Genomic DNA, 18452 nt, shown 5'->3' with positions numbered 1-18452 from the left:
GTGTTAGGAAGTCTGTTAAAACATCCCCATGGAGATCTCCCACGTCCATGTACACAGCTTCAGTAAACCAGCATCCATACAAACAGCACCGTGCCACACTTTAAGGTGCGTTTACACATAAGCAAGACGAGTTACCAATGTCATTTTTCTGTCATTCGTGACACATTCCTGACATTCTTAATGTGACTTAACGCATCTGAATAGGTTTCTTAATAGTGCGTGTTGGTGCGTGATATTCTTGATATTCGTGGAGCATGTTTTTGCCTGTCAAAAAATCTTCCACGAATGTCACACACCACCCTCATTTCGTCTCACGTTGTGGAGGTCGCAACTGAGCGTATTGATCCATCTTGATGAGTATTGATCCTTAATAGAATGTGACAACGTTCGTAATGGTTCCTGTGATGGTTCTTGGAGCCCAAACTGTCATGCGTTATTACAAAGTGACACGGAAACTGTCAAGTTTTGACACGACTTGTAACGCCGTGTCACATTTCACTGGGCGCCACGACATCAGTTTTCTGTCATGTGCGCACAATTAAACTCTGCTTCAAATGTCGGTCCACAGTTCCTCCTGAAGCTCCTCAGGACGCTCCTGCAGGTGTTCCACCTGCTGTAACCGATGAGCGGGAGAACGAGTCTGAACTAGAGGAGCGAGAGGAGATTCACGTGCAGCCAGACATCTCTACACCTCCTCCAGTTCGGCGGAGGAAGAAGCGCGCGCACAATTAAACCCTGCGCTGCACAACATTGTTTGATTGCTGACACCAAGTCGGCTAATAGTCAAATTTCAGTGCTCTTCAGCGCGCTCCTGCAGGTGTTCCACCTGCTGCATGTGCCTGATTTTTGGAAAAATGCGCCAGATGAGAGCCGCATGAAGCCACACATCTGGCGCTGTCCTTTTCCTCCTCTCTGCGCCACTCCATGGCACAGAGTGCAACTACGCATGCAGTCACAAAGTTCTTCTGAAAAACTGGAGCGATCTGAATTCGGTTGGATGAATACGGGTGTGTGTGTGTGGAGACAATTCACCTTGTTCACAACGTGACAGAACTTAAGGATGCGCTGTTATGCGCTACTATTCTTGACCGTGCGTAATGGTTCCTGATAATTCTCCGGCAACGTGCCATTAATCGTAATGTGTGGTAACAGGTTGCAGCAGTTCCTGAGGACACCTGATGCCTCTGCCCCGAATAATCACATTCGTGATCAGCGGCCAAGAATGTGTACTTCGTGGCATTCGTGACTTGTCGTCATTATCTGTAAACGTAGCATTAGGTTCCAAAATCAGACACTCTGGAAAACTTAAGAGTTTCGTGGTGAAGTGTGTCGTCTCCTGTCTGTAAATCCGAGCCATCACTTTTGAACGAAAACTCAGAAGTTTCATTTTCGGACGGGGCAAGTTCGTTTCCCTCTGTCTGTCAATCATCGGAATGTTTCTTCTCATTCTAAAATGTGCGTCACACAAGAATTGTTGAGTGACACGTTACCCGGAAATGCACCTGTTAACGCTCAGAGTGAGAGGAATAAAATACATCAGCATTCACAAATTATTAGCACATGTGAGTGGAGTGACTTCAGCCTGGTTCACACAACAGGATTTTAAAATTATCTTTAGGTTTCCAAAACCTGAGAGACCATACACGTGAAGATTAAAAAAAAAAAAAAAAAAAAAAAAAAAAATAGCTCCAACAGGTTTCGTCGTATAGTGTGTGGTGTTTAGTCACATGGTAAGGACAACACCACACACACGAACAGATTTCACACATGAACATTCCCAGCTCAGACAGGAAATCTCGCAAAATCTTGAGATTAAATGTGACTTCAGAGTAAACAAACGGAGATACTTTGTGGACTATTTAAAACAGAGGGGAAAAAAACAATACAAAAAGAAAAAGAAAAGACGCTCTTTAAAAGGAGTGGAGACAGCGCGACCACCAGATTTTCTGGTAAGCCAGCTGTTTTGATTTTATTTGCTGCTCAGTACGTCCGTCACCTCGCTTTCTGATGATTGGCTGCACATCACATTCAGCAGACTGCGTGTTCGTTTTGGTCGGAGGACACAACACGCTGTGATATCGGGTCAAAAAATCCAACATGTTGAATATCCCCGATTTGGGATCGGAGCGCTCCTGACATCCTTCCGAGGAGATTAGAGCGCTCTTAACACACCACACATGGCAGGAATATCAGATAAGATTATCTTTAGCATCATCATGATTGCCGGGATGTCCTTAAGATTGTCGGAAGGGGAAGATCGGGTCCGATATCGGCCTAATTATCCTGCCGTGTGAACCAGGCCTTACACTCAAGAGTACTTTTACGTTGTCTTGTTAACTGGGACATGAAAAAAACTCAGTTAAAGATGATTCCCCCACCAAATGCATGGCAGAGCTGTTAAGTTGTCCAGCATGCACAACGGATTGATTGTTACTGTCTTTGCAATGTTTTGTGCAAGTGCACCGCCAACAGAAGTATTTGATTGGGACTCTGTATCAGCACATATTGAATATGATATATATTTGGATTATTTCGTTAAACGAGTTTACTTGTCATGTGGCAAGTAGATGTGACACAGAACATGCCATACAATACATTAGCAGGGTTCTTGCAGGAATCACCAAGTTAAATTGCAGACCTTTTTAGACCATTATGAGAAAAATTTCAGACCAACCTCAAGAACCCCCCCCCCCCCCCCCCCCCCCCCAAAAAGGACGATCACATTTGATTCTCAAAACCATGTCATTTTGTATTGGTTTCAAACATGTCAAAGTACACCAAAAGCAGAAAACAAGATTGAGTGATAATACACAACATATACAATATGATAAACAACACCGACCAACCGGAAAAAAGTTAAATTCTCAAAAGGCGCTATACAACCATATATCTCAGCTCCTCTCCTTTTGCGCTAATCTCAGCCTCAAGGGCTTTCACTTCAGCGACTTTGTCTTTGTGTGCTCTTCTCAGAGCATTCGACTTCGAAAGCAGCTGAGCCAGCTCTCTTCTCCGCCTCTTCAGCGAGTGCCCCTGCCTCACTGGAAAGACAGGCGGACACACTTTGCAGACTTGTCTTCCTCTTCTTCAGGTCCTCCAGAGCCTGCTCGGCCATCTTTCTTTTCTGGCCCTGGGTTTCCTTGTCTTTTCTGACACGCTCCTGATCCAGAAAAAGTTGGTATTTTGACCGGGCTGCACCCACAGACGCCATAAGTTCCTTGGTGAGTGGGACCTGAGTGACACCTCCATGCATTGCAACAAAGTCACATATGAGCCTTTGGGCAACAACTGTGTTACCCATTTCACAAACACACATTGTCCACACTATCGATTCTTGACTTACGGCAGTGGCATACACTTGGCGGAAACGAAAATGACAAAAATTTGAAAGGTACAGAACGCGGTAGTGGACATACCAAGCAACATAATGATCCGTTCATTTATTGTTAAAATATAAAATGAAACAGCTTTTTAAAAAATAATGAAATAGTTGCTGTTCAAAGAGCCTTTTATTTAGAAGCAGGTGATGTTCTGCTGAATTCTCGGGACCAGATGAAGGTCTCTTCTGCAGTTTTGAACTCTGGTGGTGTTGCTGAAAAGCAGAGATGTTTTCTTTCGACTGGACTTCGTGGTGTTCAGCTCATCAATGGAAGTTTGGTTGTCTGCACAGCAAATGTTCCTGATTGGGACAAATAAAAATATTATTTTAAATATAAAGAAACACTAAACAGTTTATATATAAAAAAGGGAAAAAACAAGAAAAAAAAAAAAGAAAGAGAAAAACGCCCGAAAAAATAAGTTATTTAAAGTTGAGCTTTTGTGGTGTCTGAAAAAAGCTGTAGCTTTATTTGGTAAAAATAAAAAAGACCGAACCATTTAGAAAATTAAAGCGTTCACTCAGATCAACTGTGCTAAAAGGCTACGCTAACGTTAGCCAATCATTACCTTCACAGTAGTTCAGCAAACATCACGTTTTATTTTTACATTATTCTCACCTCAATAAAGCTGCAGAAGTAAACTCCGATGGTCAAACTGGGACTTCGCATATATCCAAAAAGTGGGAGATTTCGGACTGAGTGGGTTTGCTCCATCACCCTGGCTGCCTGCCTCGGTCTGCCCAGGAATGATGCCTGAAGACCAGCTTCTCTGTGCATGTGCAGGTCGGCTCACTGTCGCGGTTCGATCAATATCCCACCAAGTCATCAGTCCTCCCTCGGTCGGCGTCACTCCGAAAAGTAGCTGAAAAAAAAAGCTTCTTCCAGCAGGGTGATGGGAGAATGGTTCTACTGCTGTTTTTTAAAGCTTTTTTGTGGTTCAGGCGACGCAAATTCAAGATGGCGATCACTGAACTTTTTCAGGTTGTGAAACAGCCAGAGTGTGACGTGACCGCAATCTCCGCCCCGTGCCGCTTCCGAAGCGACGCGTCTGACGTCACAACGGGTTGGAAAGCGTTTCATTTTTCTGTTCTACAGACACTTCTCAGAATGGACAGAGCGAATGTAATTTTTTAAGACTTGAGTAAATTAAATTTTAGACCTTTGATGAAAATGTGGGGGTTTTTAAGACATTTAAAGGCCTAAAATTTTAGTTTCTGAATTTAAGACTTTTTAAGACTTTTTTAGACCCCGCGGGAACCCAGACATTAGGGATGTCACAATACATGCATTTGTCTGTGTCACTGGTCGGTGCACAGAACTGTATGCAGAATACAGTAGGCTGTACGACACTGCACAGTAACATTATACACACGTTGTGCGTATTTGTTTCCATATGTTACCAACATTACAGTGAGCTGCACTGTTCATGTCCACAGACTATATCTCTCTTGTCTCAGGGTCTGTGCAGGAGATGGTCAATGCCTTCAGCCTACTCCGTGATTTCCAACAGAGGGAACAGTAAACCAACCATTTGAAGCAAGCAACCGCATTATTCCACCCAGAAACTTTGGAAACATAAATGGAAATGGTTTATTTACCTTTATCTTACAAAATATGAACCAATAAGCAAAAGCATTCCAATCTACATTTCTGCTGAGTCACTGTTCCTGTATGAGATCAGGCTGATCATTCCAGTTTAGACAGACAACGCCACCAACTTATGGCAAAAGTTGATGTTTGATATGACTTAGTGTAAAATTTCATGGATGAAATGGCCGCCGAATAGCAACACTGCGTACAATGATTTAAAATCTGTACAGAGTGAGCTGTTATGAGATGCCGTCATTGAGCAACAATCAAACTTAAAACAGACAAAATATTGAAGGTGGTCTGGCTCGACATGTTGCAGGACATAAAAACAAAAAGGCACTGTGCAGTAAATTCATCCCAACGCAAATGATAAAATTACATTTACACTTTGTCTGACAGTGCTAAGGTGGCTGACAGCACAGCTAATGTATAAAGATTTGAAGGATTTTCAAAAACCTAACTCCTACTGAACCACGATGTCTAAACTGGGGTGTGAACCAAACAGTGACTTCTGTATACGTGTCAACTCCACAAGAAATAATTAAAAATAAAATGGACTGCATTTATATCGCACTTTTTCTATCTGCATCAGATGCTCAAAGCACTTTATACATCAATTCACCACTTTGTGAGGCTGCTGCCATGCAAGCCCAATGCTTTAACCACTAGACCATCACCTCCCACAAGAACAGCTACCAACTTTTATTTTACACATAAGAACCGATTCTCTGTTTTGGTACCTTTGTCTCTAGCCTTGGGGGGTGGGGAATTTGGATTCTGCATTTTTCTGATTATATACATCAGGTCAAGTACAAGAATGTTAATGAATGAGGTAAACAAAGAAATCCTCTCACAATCAAGAAGTCTGAGGAGAGAAAACGAAACGTTTTGAGGCACATTCAAATCATGATGAAGATATTAGCAGCCATAGACAAAGATAATCATATCAGCCACCCTCAATTGAATGGCAGCAGAAAAACATGATAAATAAAACAGTGCAAGTTTTATTTTTTTATTGTCATGTGACTTGATGGCATAACTGTCAACAGGTCCATGACTCAGCAGACTCTCCATGGACTTGCCATTAAGAGCATAAAAAAAAATTATGTTTGCAATCAACTGTCCCATGATATCACTGATGACTCCATCTAACCGCGTAATAATGCCCACAAGGGCCCCGCCTCCATGCAACAGAAACACATGGCCCAATATTAGGAAGGCTCATCATTGGACAAACATTGTTATGATAGCCATGAAAGGGTAAAATTTGTATACATAACTCAACTTGGTACTGCACTGTGGCACTCTGTGGTCTGCATGACCCCCAGCATTAAAATACAGCACCATCCCAATACCCCGGGCCAAATCGGGTGTCGTAGACCAGGGACCACCAACCCTGGCTTTAATGTTTAAGGAACAAAGTTGAAAAAAAAAAAAAAATCTTAATCAAATGACTGCTAAAGAAGTCAAGTCGTGTAAAATTTTTAATCTTTTATATTATCATCCTTTTTAGTTTTCATATTCAACATCCCAATTCCAAAATGAAAACTGCTACATCAAACAATATTTAGATTAGACTTTAACTGAGATGCTAAATAAATGTTAAAATACATTTCAGTACTTTTGCTCATGAAGCTTTGTCAACTAGGGAAATAGATTTACAAGAACATATATTTACCATATCGCAATTGTAAATCAAAATATTTCCTACTATACCTGCAACATGAATTTTTCATCAATTCATGCAGCACTACTTTCTTTCCTTGTGACTGTTTTATTTACACCAATGTTGCTAAATTAATAGCACTTCTGAGACTTACTGCAGTAATAGAGGGCTTCTTGCCATCTCCAGCAGGGGGATGCGTGACATCTGCTCCCAGGAAGATAACTGGCTGTTGGAATACTGCTGACCTGAAAAGGGGAATACAACTTAAGCAAAGGCAGCACGGGGATGCTTTTGAGTAGGTGCTGTTATCACATCATAAGATGTTTAATATAGCTTTGAACAATACCCCTAAGTCTTGTGTAAATGAGATACATTCAGGAGGTTTGTATGTGAATATAATACAGTAAAACTCGCATATAATAGAATCAGGTGGACCACCAAATTTTGTCTTATCGAAATCTGCTATATGTATAAAACTGACAAAATCCATTATACATATAAAACTGACAAAATCCGTTATATGTATGTAACGGATGATGTCAGTCAGGAGATGCTGAATGATCTACAGGGAGTCCCCAACACCAATTAGGCATAAGTATATCCTTGATTAGACGCCTGACCTTGAATTGGGACCTGCTTCATTTAATGACCCGGCTAAAACTTCGTCTGAAAAAAAAACACCTGCCTTAAATAAGCACTGGCCATTATGAATTAAAAAGACTGCATTTGGTCGAGTCACTCTTTTTTCCCCTAAGTCTGCTGCGGATTGGTACCTTAAAATCCTAAAGCCTGATTTATGGTTCTGCAACTCTAACTCTCTGTCCATGCAATGACAACAACGTACACGTGACCCTTTTAAACTTCTCCATTGCATCTTTATGCAATTTACAGCAGGAACAGTGGCTTTGTTTGGATTAATTTGTCCCTCAAGGAGCTCCACTTCGGTACAGTAAAATCACCAGTGTTAAATTAACACTGCCAGTGAACATATGGTCCCACTCTGACCAGAGTAGGACCATATGTACACTGGCAGTGTTAATTTAACACTGTCAGTGTTAGTTTTACACTGGTAATTTTACTGTGTACAATGCGTACAATTTCCCTCTATGAATTGCGGCTCATTTAAGCATCTTTTTCCAACTCCCTGTTGTGAAGCTGGTCATATTTGCAGACTTTTCTGCCAAACATATTTGATCCATGATCAAAATGTAATCAGCGGGTTGACTGCAAAAACTATTAAAATATGACGGGAGGGAAGGAATAAAAATATAAAAATGACAAATCACAGCCCATCGCGGTCTCCGATTTAGCAGGTGTGCGGGTTTGCAGCCACTCACAGGGCTGTGATCTAAAGTGGTTGTCTTTGGTCCATCATACCCAGGGATGCGTGTGAAACTTAACACCATATTACAGTGCAAACAACAAGTAGCATTTTGTTAATAAGCACTGGCCTTCAATTAGACCTAGCCTTGTTAGGCAGCGGGTCTGAGCAGGGTTTGGGAAAAAAAAAAATGGCCAGGCTTTTAATCACAGAAATATGGTACCCACTGTCCTCAAATCGGGGAGTGTCAGCACTGAACTCCATTTCGTACTTCTGTTACTGGGCATGTCCAGACTGCTCTGTCCAGTATATGTGAGGGGTTTTTAATGGAAATATGTACATTACGATGAAGCGGGACGTTTTGTCCGATGTGAGTAAAAATCCATTATACGAAATCTGTTATATACTGTGTTTATTACACCAGGGCTGTGAAATGAAAATTGTGAAATCTGAGGAAAATTTGCAGGGGGTCTGGGGGGCATAGGCCCCCAGGAGCCAGGGTCTCGGGCCCCGTGGGATCTCAGAATACAAATTAATTTTTTAACTAATGATACATTTTCAGCATCTCCTGGAACAAAAAGTCTCAAAATTAGTGCATATTTAAATGACCCTATATTCAACCTTTCATTTGAACCGTCAATGATCATGGTGAAATAACAGAATATGACGTGGAAGTAGGACCTGGAATGGCTTTCCTTTTAATTGTAAACCTAATTATGCATTAACTCAGAACAATTAAACTACATGAAATTCATGAAGACTGAAAAGACTGTTACAGCATTTCAAAAACCACAGCTAAAGCTTGGAGAATATTTTGAAAATTGCAGTAAAATATCAATAACATACCTTATAGTAAAAAAGCCACATATTCTTGTGTAAATTCCTGTAAATCCACTCAAAGCCACAGTGTCTTTGTCCCATGAAAAAAGTCTACATTAATAAAAACTAATTTACATTCTTGTGTAAATCCATGTAAATCCATTCAAAGCCACAATCTTTTTTTTCCCCCAATAAAAGAAAGTCTAGCTTAATGAAGAAAAAAAAAAAAAAAAAAAAAAAAACACATAATCTTGTCTAAAATCCTGTTTTAACAGCACAATGTTTATTTTGCAGAGAGAGAAAAATTCTTACCATTTCCTGATGGCACAGTCAGCTTTTCCCGTTTATCTTTCAAATGTGTTGACGAAGCCAGCGACAATTCCACGGATTCTTGTCCTTAGACTTTTTCAAACCGTCTTTCTCGTCCTCTTCTTTCTGTCCGAGACACAGACATGCTGTACAAGTCTTCTTTTAAACAATTTAGAGCTCTAAAGGTCTGTGATGTCCACATGCTACATTTAACTTAAGATTCGCGCTGGAGACACACAGCGTCGCTGCAGCAACCAACCAGTCTCGCTTTACGACAACTGTCGCAACAGCCAGGCTTTTTTCTCCTCGAAACTCTCCGGATCCGAGGACACTGATTTGTATCTGTAACACACAGATCAGTGTCCGCGGACTGCCGCGGTCTTATAAAACTTGCACGATGTCGTAAAAAATTTACACTTTGCGACAGAAATTTTAAAAACTCAGTGACGATCACGATTACAGAGTTAAACACAACCCACCATGATGAAATCTGCAGAATTTCACAGATCCGCTGAGTTTTCACAGCCGTTACATGGAAAACCATACAAAGCATTGGGACTTTTGCTTTAGTCCGGTGAGTGTAAATATCCAGTTTATATGATGACTGTAGGCGAGTTTCACTGTAATACACCTTTCAAAACCCATGTCTCTAGTTGGTCTGAAATGTTCAACATGAGTTGACTGACAAGTGGCAAAAGAAGCATAGAGATCTTTTACACAAATAAAAAGAGTAATACCACACTAAAATACTCTGTGACAAGTAACAGTCCTACACTGAAAATTACACTTAAGTGCAAAAGTACAGACAGTTGCCCAGTTCTGGATCACTTTTTTGAAAGTCCCACTATACGGAGACATAATGCAACTGAATATCCTTTATTGGGTATTGTTGTATTAGGTATTTGGATGTTATCTACCTGAAAAAGTCAGGATGGGGTAGCCTTCTACTTAAAGTGTGAAGCCACATTATGTGTGGTGCAAATATTTGTCAGAAATGGATCACTTTGTTCTGGATCACGACACACTGTGTCACTTTGGGGGCATTCCTGGCATCTGGCTGAAACCCTTCTAATGCAGAATGATACACACTGTGCCCGAGAATGTGTTGTGAACACAAAATGATATACAGTTATTAAATGAGAATTTACTTAGTTTCGAAAGGCACTGTTTTTAAGAGCAAAAAAAATGAAGTGTTTACTCAAATTGAGTGCCATTCCTTAATAAATGAAGATAAAATAAAATCTGTGGTAATAAACATTCGTGGATTTTGACATCTCCCCCTAAGCTTTTAACTCAATGAAGTGGGTCAGGATAGCACAAGATGCCCCAACTTGCTATCATTTCACACCTTATATTGTTAGAGATGGAGACCAAAGGAGGATTTTAAATGTGTTGAGGTGAGATTTCTCCCGAATTAAAAAGTAAAAGTCCCCACATTCATGCCCATTCGTGATGTTGAGATGACTCCCAAAGTACACATGGCTCACAAGTACTGACACGAGGCTGCTGCTTCAGTGATCCACAACTGGCAAATTTTCGCATCAGAGATAAATGCGTGCAGCAATTAAACAGCAAGACATAACACACTGACATTTTCTACCCAAATAAGTAAGTATTTTCCCACTCTAGAACCAAAGACACTGAATGGCTAACTCACCTTTGCTACTTAATAGAGATCGTCACTTTCACACTTGCAGGAATGAGTGAATCAGAAAAAGCGCACAGACCACCGAGACTGGATGTTTTGATTCCTCTGCTGATCACAAGGATGGCTGGATCCGATCAAGCTTGTGGTCATTTGTAGATAAAACATCAGTCTTTCCATTGGTACTAAGTATTAGCTTATTCGCACTGATTAAGAGAAACGGCGGCGTAAATACTACAGCAATTATCCGGAACTGGGCAAGTGACTGTACTATCAAACAAAGACAGAACTCGAGAACCAAACTGAATCTGGAAATTTCTAGAGATTGGACTGAAGTCTTTAATGTTCACAGAAGGAGGTATTTTAATATCTGAGGGCGTTCTGGATATCAGCCATAGGAGTTGTAGTGCATAGTCTGATACAAATTGTGAGCTGTATAAGGAGCTAAGAAAGTGGGATGTGATGGCACTGAAGGTAGATAAGGAAGCATTTGTTAGAGGGATCTGTGAGCAGGTAACATCATCTATGGTCTAGTAACCTTCAGCCTGCTTACAGAACAATTGAATCACCATATTTCTCCAAACCTACACCTCTTCCCACTGTAGTCATGACAAGTGATGGCATGGTCCTTACAAATGACTCTGCTGTACTGTCCCACTGGGAAAGCTTCTTCAAGCAGCTGCAAAAAGACGGATCCTCCTGCCAGGATGTTGGCCATTAACAATGTCAAGGTTCTTTTGGTTAATTTACCAGTCCACTAAAAACCACCAAATTTCAGTGAGAATGCAAAGGCAGTGAAACAGCTGAGGACTGTAAAGCAGAAGGCTAATGTGGCTATTGAGCTTTTCTAAGCAGGTCAAGATGTTGTTCTCTTGGCCTTGCTTCCATCTGAGAGACAGGTATCACAGCAAGAGACTCAAAAAAAAGCACTTGCTGTTCTCAAAAGGAAATTAAAAGCAAAGGGTGACCACCTGGTTTGCAACAACGACAAGGGTATTAAACTCCTGCCTATGCCAGGCAAGGTACTTACAAGGATCACAATCGCTGCAGCTGTGTGGCATCACACCCAAAAGGACAACCACTGACTGCAATATAACTCTGTAAGGACACACTAAACACATGTCCAACAGTGCTTCTTTGCAGCACATCAGTTTTTGTAGAGTGTTTAATTCATCTAACTGGGCTGTCCTGGTGAGACATGCTAAAAATTTAATGATCCCCAACAAGTTGATGGATATCAAAGTCAGCCTGTTCACAGGCACTGTGAACAGGCTGTGAGAGTGCAGGCAGATTATCTGACTTTTCCCAGTGAATTCTGGTACTCCTCAGGGATGTGTTTAGTCTCCTACTCTTGTTGAATGCTTGCATGGAGTGGATGTTGGGTAGGATTATGGAAAACTGCAACTTCACTGCATTTGGATGTGAGGAAAGGTTCACTGACTGACTTTGAGGATGATGCCTTGATTTTGTGTAATCAATGATACCCAAACTGCAACACCTGAGAAGCTGAGTGAGGGGTCTGATCATCTAGCATCATGACTGTCCTAGATCAAGAGTAAGAGCCAGGCACTCCACAACTTACTGCGCTCAGCCATCAGAATCGCATCAGTTTATGGTGAAAATGTCACATTTGTTGAAATCTTTAGGGTTCTGGTGATTCCAGTGTTAATATGTGGTTGTGTGGTTATTAATCAGGGACCTAACCCTACCATAGTGAGGTGGGGATGGGCCAGGGATGTATTCACATTCCAAGGGATAAATGTGCAAATAAATGGCCAAAATGGCAGTAATGTGCCTGGGATGCAATTTGCAGAAGGAAGACAGACCAGGATCCTGTGTGAATGGTGTTAATGCAAATTGGACTCATGTTCATCATTTTGATGAAAAGGTGTTCAGCATACATTCAACAAATGCATATAGATACATGTATTTAAGCCTGTATGTAAGGGGTAAAACATTCCTGAACAGGAAATCTCGACAAGTAACTGTCATGATATTATCTTAGATACACCAAAATTAACGTCGTTTCACGAAAAGAAAAAAGTACTTCCTTCTGATAAGAAAGCACCATATGTGGTGATAATCCCACACAAAAGACTCACCTTTGGTGAGGCACCAAGATGTTGTTGATGCCTCCTAGCTTGACATTGATCTTGAGGCAGAGGTTTGAGAGGGTCTGAGGTGACGTCTTCACCACGTTCTTCACCTGGACACACTGCGTAGCCATGCCCAAGAGAGTGTCTCCAACACGCTTTACCTCCGCTAAAAAGACAATTTGGAAGTCAAAAATACAATGACACTAAATGATTGAAATAGGATGTTATCAAGTATAACCTTTTGCCCACCAATAGTACAGAGATTGTGTTTACAGTGCATCACTTTTTCCACAAATTTGTTATGTTACAGCCAAAATGGAATAAATTGATTTTTCCCCCTTAAAGTTCTATTCACAACACCCCATAATGACAATAAGAAAAAGCTTTTTGAAATACTTCTGTGTCTCCATTTGTGGCCCCCCAAAAAATGGAATAATCTACCTGAGGAACTGAAAACGATATCCAAGCTCCATCAGGTTGGATGGGGAGCGATGGTGCATAGCCATTTTGAGATCTCTCCAGAGATGTTCAATCGGATTCAGGTCTGGGCTCTGGCTGTAACACTCAAGGACATTCACAGAGTTGTCCTGAAGTTACTCCTTTGATATCTTGGCTATGTGCTTCAGGTCATTGTTCTGCTGGAAGATGAACCGTCACTCCAGTCTGAGGTTAAGAGCGCTTTGGAGCAGGTTTTCATCCAGGACGTCTCTGTACATTGCTACATTCATCTCTCCTTCAATCCTGACTAGTCTCCCAGTTCCTGCTGTTGAAAAACATCCCCACAGCATGATGCTGCCACCACCATGCTTCACTGTACGGATGGTGTCTGGTTTCCTCCAAACATGACTGCTGGCATTCACGCCAAAGTGTTCAATCTTTGTCTCATCAGACCAAGGAATTTTGTTTCTCCTGGTCTAAGAGTCCTTCGGGTGCTTTTTGGCAAACTCCAGGTGGGCTGCCATGTGCATTTTACGAAGGAATGGCTTCCGCCTGGCCACTCTACTATACAGGCCTGATTGGTGGATTTCAGCAGAGATGGTTGTCCTTCTGCATCTTAATATGCCACACCCACCTGTGAGATGGGAAGGATTATCTCAACAGAGAAGTGCTCACTAACACAAATTTAGACAGATTAGTGAACAATATTTGAGAGAGTTAAAAGTGAACCTGACCTTACTACCCATTAAGTAAACATAGACGGTGTTTTCTGCTCTGAAGATGTACTTGTGTTGGATGTTGAAAGAACATGCTTTCTGAGCCAAGTGTAGGTTAAATGGTTGTTGTTGTTGTAAATAGTCTCTCCTTTGTTAGTATCTTGAGAAAGTCAGCAGGGGGGATGTAATATTTGAACTCTCAATTCTTAAGTGTATCTTTGCTCAACCTTGTGATATACAGTATTAATAATAAAGAGAACATTGATTAATGTTCAATGAAGATGGAAGAAAATCATTATCTCATATGAATTAATTTATATGGCACACATAGATCCATAGATATCCACAGATAAAGAAAGTCTTATTTAAAAAAAAAAATTAATTTATGGAGAGACACTATTATTTCTCACACTTATTTGTATTGCAGCCCTATATCACAGTGTTTTATTTATTTATTTTCTGAAAAGGTGCTGGCCCTACAGTTTTACTGGGCAAATCCAGCTGAAATTGTTATCTTTATTTTTTTTTTTTCTAAATCATATTTGCTCCATGATCAAAACCCTATGTACTAGAGGCCTGATTGGTGGATTGCCGCAGAGATGGCAGTCCTTCTGGAAGGTTCTCCTCTCTCCACAGAGGAATGCTGAAGCTCTGACACAGTGACCATCGGGTTCTTAGTCATCTCCCTGACTAAGGCCCTTCTGTCATAATCGCTGAGTTTAGACAGCCAGTCAGCTCTAGGAAAAGTCCTGGTGGATCTAAACTTTTCCATTTACGGATGATGGAGGCCACAGTGCTCATTGGGACCTTCAAAGCAGCACAAATGTTTCTGTAGAGACAATCCTGTCTCAGAGGTCGACAGACAATTCCTTTGGCTTCATGCTTGGTTTGTGCTCTGACATGCACTGTCAACTGTGGGACCTTATATGTAGACAGGTGTGTGCCTTTCGAAATCATGCACATTCAACTGAATTTACCCCAGGTGGTCTGTAATTAATCTGTAAAAACATCTCAAAGATGATCAGTGGAAACAGGATGCAATTGAGCTCAATTTTGAGCCTCATGGCAAAAGCTGTGAATACTTGTGTACATGTCATTTCTGAGTTTTTTATTTTTTATAAATTTGCATGGCATTTGCTGGCTGTGTGTTTGGGGTCACTGTCATGCTGGAAGACCCAGCCATGACCCATCTTCAATACTCTTACTGAGGGAAGGAGGTTGTTTGCCAAAATCTCGCAATACATGACCCCATCCATCCTCCCTTCAATACGGTGCAGTCGTCCTGTCCCCTATGCAGAAGAGCACCCCCAAAGTATGATGTTGGAAAGTGGAGTTGATTCCAAAAAGCTCTATTTTGGTCTCATCTGACCACATGACCTTCTCCCATGCCTCCTCTGGATCATCCAGATGGTCACTGGTGAACTTCAAACGGGCCTGGAAATGTGCTGGCTTGAGCAGGGGGACCTTGCTGTCCTGCAGGATTTTAAACCATGACAGCATCATGTGTTATTAATGTAATCTTTGTTACTGTGGTCCCAGCTCTCTTCAGGTCATTGACCAGGTCCTCCTGTGTAGTTCTGAGCTTTCTCAGAATCATCCTTACCCCACAAAGTGAGATCTTGCATGGAATCCCAGACTGAGGGAGACTGACAGTCATCTTGTGTGTCTTCCACTTTCTAATAAATAATCAGAACAGTTGTTGTCTTCTGCATGCCTGTTGTCCTGTAAATGGACTGCATTTATATAGCGCTTTTCCATCTGTATCAGACGCTCAAAGCGCTTTACAATTATGCCTCATATTCACCCCGATGTCAGGGTGCTGCCATACAAGGCGCTCACTACACACCGGGAGCAATAGGGGATTAAAGGCCTTGGCCAAGGGCCCTTAGTGATTTTCCAGTCAGGCGGGGATTTGAACCCATGATCTTCTGGATTCAAGCCCAACACCTTAACCACTAGACCATCATATATATATATATAATTTTTTTTTTCCCTTGTAATTTTCCAGTGCTTACTTCCATGTGTCACCGGATTAATAACTTTAATAAAATACGTTTCACAGAAATTTTAAAAGTTGGCCATCAGTATGCCCAGAGACCTTTCCCGGATGTTTATAAGCAACGTCTTAATTTGCAACTTGAGTTTGACTTCATTTTGGCTACGGATATGAATATGATGATAATGCTACTCGCTTATTGGCCCACCAACTCAGGCATCACATTGCCACCCACCAAATTGTACAAATAAAAAAATACACCAGGTACTTTGACATCTGACCCAATTGAAATCATTTTATGCCACTCTTTACACATCAGTGTTTCCTCCCAACTCTCAAAATATGCAGAAATTCATTGATGATATAGAAACCTGATGCTGATACTTTAAAAACAGTAGAAGTTGAAGCTCCCCTTAATCTGGAAGAGATCTTATCCTCAACTAAATCAGTCAGGCAAATCCCCTGGCGTTGGATGAGTTCCTTTCTGATTTTTTGTAAGACGTTTCATATGAAATTAGCTCTGTTACTTTTTGTCAGTTTGAGATCCCTGGAACACGGCTCTCTCCCCACAACGTTGAGACAGGCCTCCATTTCATTACTGCTCAAGGACTTAATGCCCTGTGTTTCTTATCGACTCAGCCTACTTAATGTGGATGTGAAAATTTTGACAAAACTGTTAGCATCTCGTATAGACAGCATCCTCACTTGTATTATATCAAATGAACAGACTCGTTTAATAAAAGGAAGGCATTCCTTTTTTAATATACATGCTGCTTTTGATACTGTTGACCATAAAATTTTATTACAGAGATTAGAGCATGCCATAGGTATTAAAGGCACTGCGCTGCGGTGGTTTGAATCATATTTGTCTAATAGATTACAATTTGTTCATGTAAATGGGGAATCTTCTTCACAGACTAAAGTTAATTATGGAGTTCCACAAGGTTCTGTGCTAGGACCAATTTTATTCACTTTATACATGCTTCCCTTAGGCAGTATTATTAGACGGTATTGCTTAAATTTTCATTGTTACGCAGATGATACCCAGCTTTATCTATCCATGAAGCCAGAGGACACACACCAATTAGATAAACTGCAGGATTGTCTTACAGACAAAGACATGGATGACCTCTAATTTCCTGCTTTTAAACTCAGATAAAACTGAAGTTATTGTACTTGGCCCCACAAATCTTAGAAACATGGTGTCTAACCAGATCCTTACTCTGGATGGCATTACCCTGACCTCTGGTAATACTGTGAGAAATCTTGGTGTCATTTTTGATCAGGATATGTCATTCAAAGCGCATATTAAACAAATATGTAAGACTGCTTTTTTGCATTTACGCAATATCTCTAAAATTAGGAAGGTCTTGTCTCAGAGTGATGCTGAAAAACTAATTCATGCATTTATTTCCTCTAGGCTGGACTATTGTAATTCATTATTATCAGGTTGTCCTAAAAGTTCCCTAAAAAGCCTTCAGTTAATTCAAAATGCTGCAGCTAGAGTACTGGCGGGGACTAGAAGGAGAGAGCATATCTCACCCATATTGGCCTCTCTTCATTGGCTTCCTGTTAATTCTAGAATAGAATTTAAAATTCTTCTTCTTACTTATAAGGTTTTGAATAATCAGGTCCCATCTTATCTTAGGGACCTCGTAGTACCATATCACCCCAATAGAGCGCTTCGCTCTCAGACTGCAGGCTTACTTGTAGTTCCTAGGGTTTGTAAGAGTAGAATGGGAGGCAGAGCCTTCAGCTTTCAGGCTCCTCTCCTGTGGAACCAGCTCCCAATTCAGATCAGGGAGACAGATACCCTCTCTACTTTTAAGATTAGGCTTAAAACTTTCCTTTTTGCTAAAGCTTATAGTTAGGGCTGGATCAGGTGACCCTGAACCATCCCTTAGTTATGCTGCTATAGACGTAGACTGCTGGGGGGTTCCCATGATGCACTGTTTCTTTCTCTTTTTGCTCTGTATGCACCACTCTGCATTTAATCATTAGTGATCGATCTCTGCTCCCCTCCACAGCATGTCTTTTTCCTGGTTCTCTCCCTCAGCCCCAACCAGTCCCAGCAGAAGACTGCCCCTCCCCGAGCCTGGTTCTGCTGGAGGTTTCTTCCTGTTAAAAGGGAGTTTTTCCTTCCCACTGTAGCCAAGTGCTTGCTCACAGGGGGTCGTTTTGACCGTTGGGGTTTTACATAATTATTGTATGGCCTTGCCTTACAATATAAAGCGCCTTGGGGCAACTGTTTGTTGTGATTTGGCGCTATATAAAAAAAAAATTGATTGATTGATATACATACCCTTTTCAATATACTGTACTCCAGACACCATAGTGATCTCCCTGAAGTGGTAATTTCATTAGATGCCGAAAAAGCATTTGACAGAGTGGAATAGGAGTACTTTTTCGCAGTCCTGAAGAAATTTGATTTTGGCAATTTATTTCTTTAATTCATCTCTTTTATACCCCACCCACCCACCCA

At 41.1% G+C, this 18452-nt stretch overlaps 1 protein-coding gene across 1 annotated transcript in view; it reads right to left on the bottom strand.

The window, feature by feature from the left end:
• ago1 (argonaute RISC component 1) overlaps positions 1-18452 on the bottom strand; it is an 85764-nt gene that overhangs the window by 11078 nt on the left and 56234 nt on the right. The window contains exons 13-14 of the mRNA XM_034174124.1: positions 12827-12986; positions 6785-6875 (exon numbers count right to left, since the gene is read on the bottom strand). Of these exons, the coding sequence (XP_034030015.1) occupies positions 6785-6875; positions 12827-12986 (251 nt within the window). The remainder of the gene's footprint in view (positions 1-6784; positions 6876-12826; positions 12987-18452) is intronic.

This window comes from Thalassophryne amazonica, chromosome 7 (assembly GCF_902500255.1).
Source record: "Thalassophryne amazonica chromosome 7, fThaAma1.1, whole genome shotgun sequence".
NCBI lineage: Eukaryota > Metazoa > Chordata > Actinopteri > Batrachoidiformes > Batrachoididae > Thalassophryne > Thalassophryne amazonica.
Note: the sequence above shows the minus strand (reverse complement) of the source record. Positions and strands in the feature narration are given on the sequence as shown.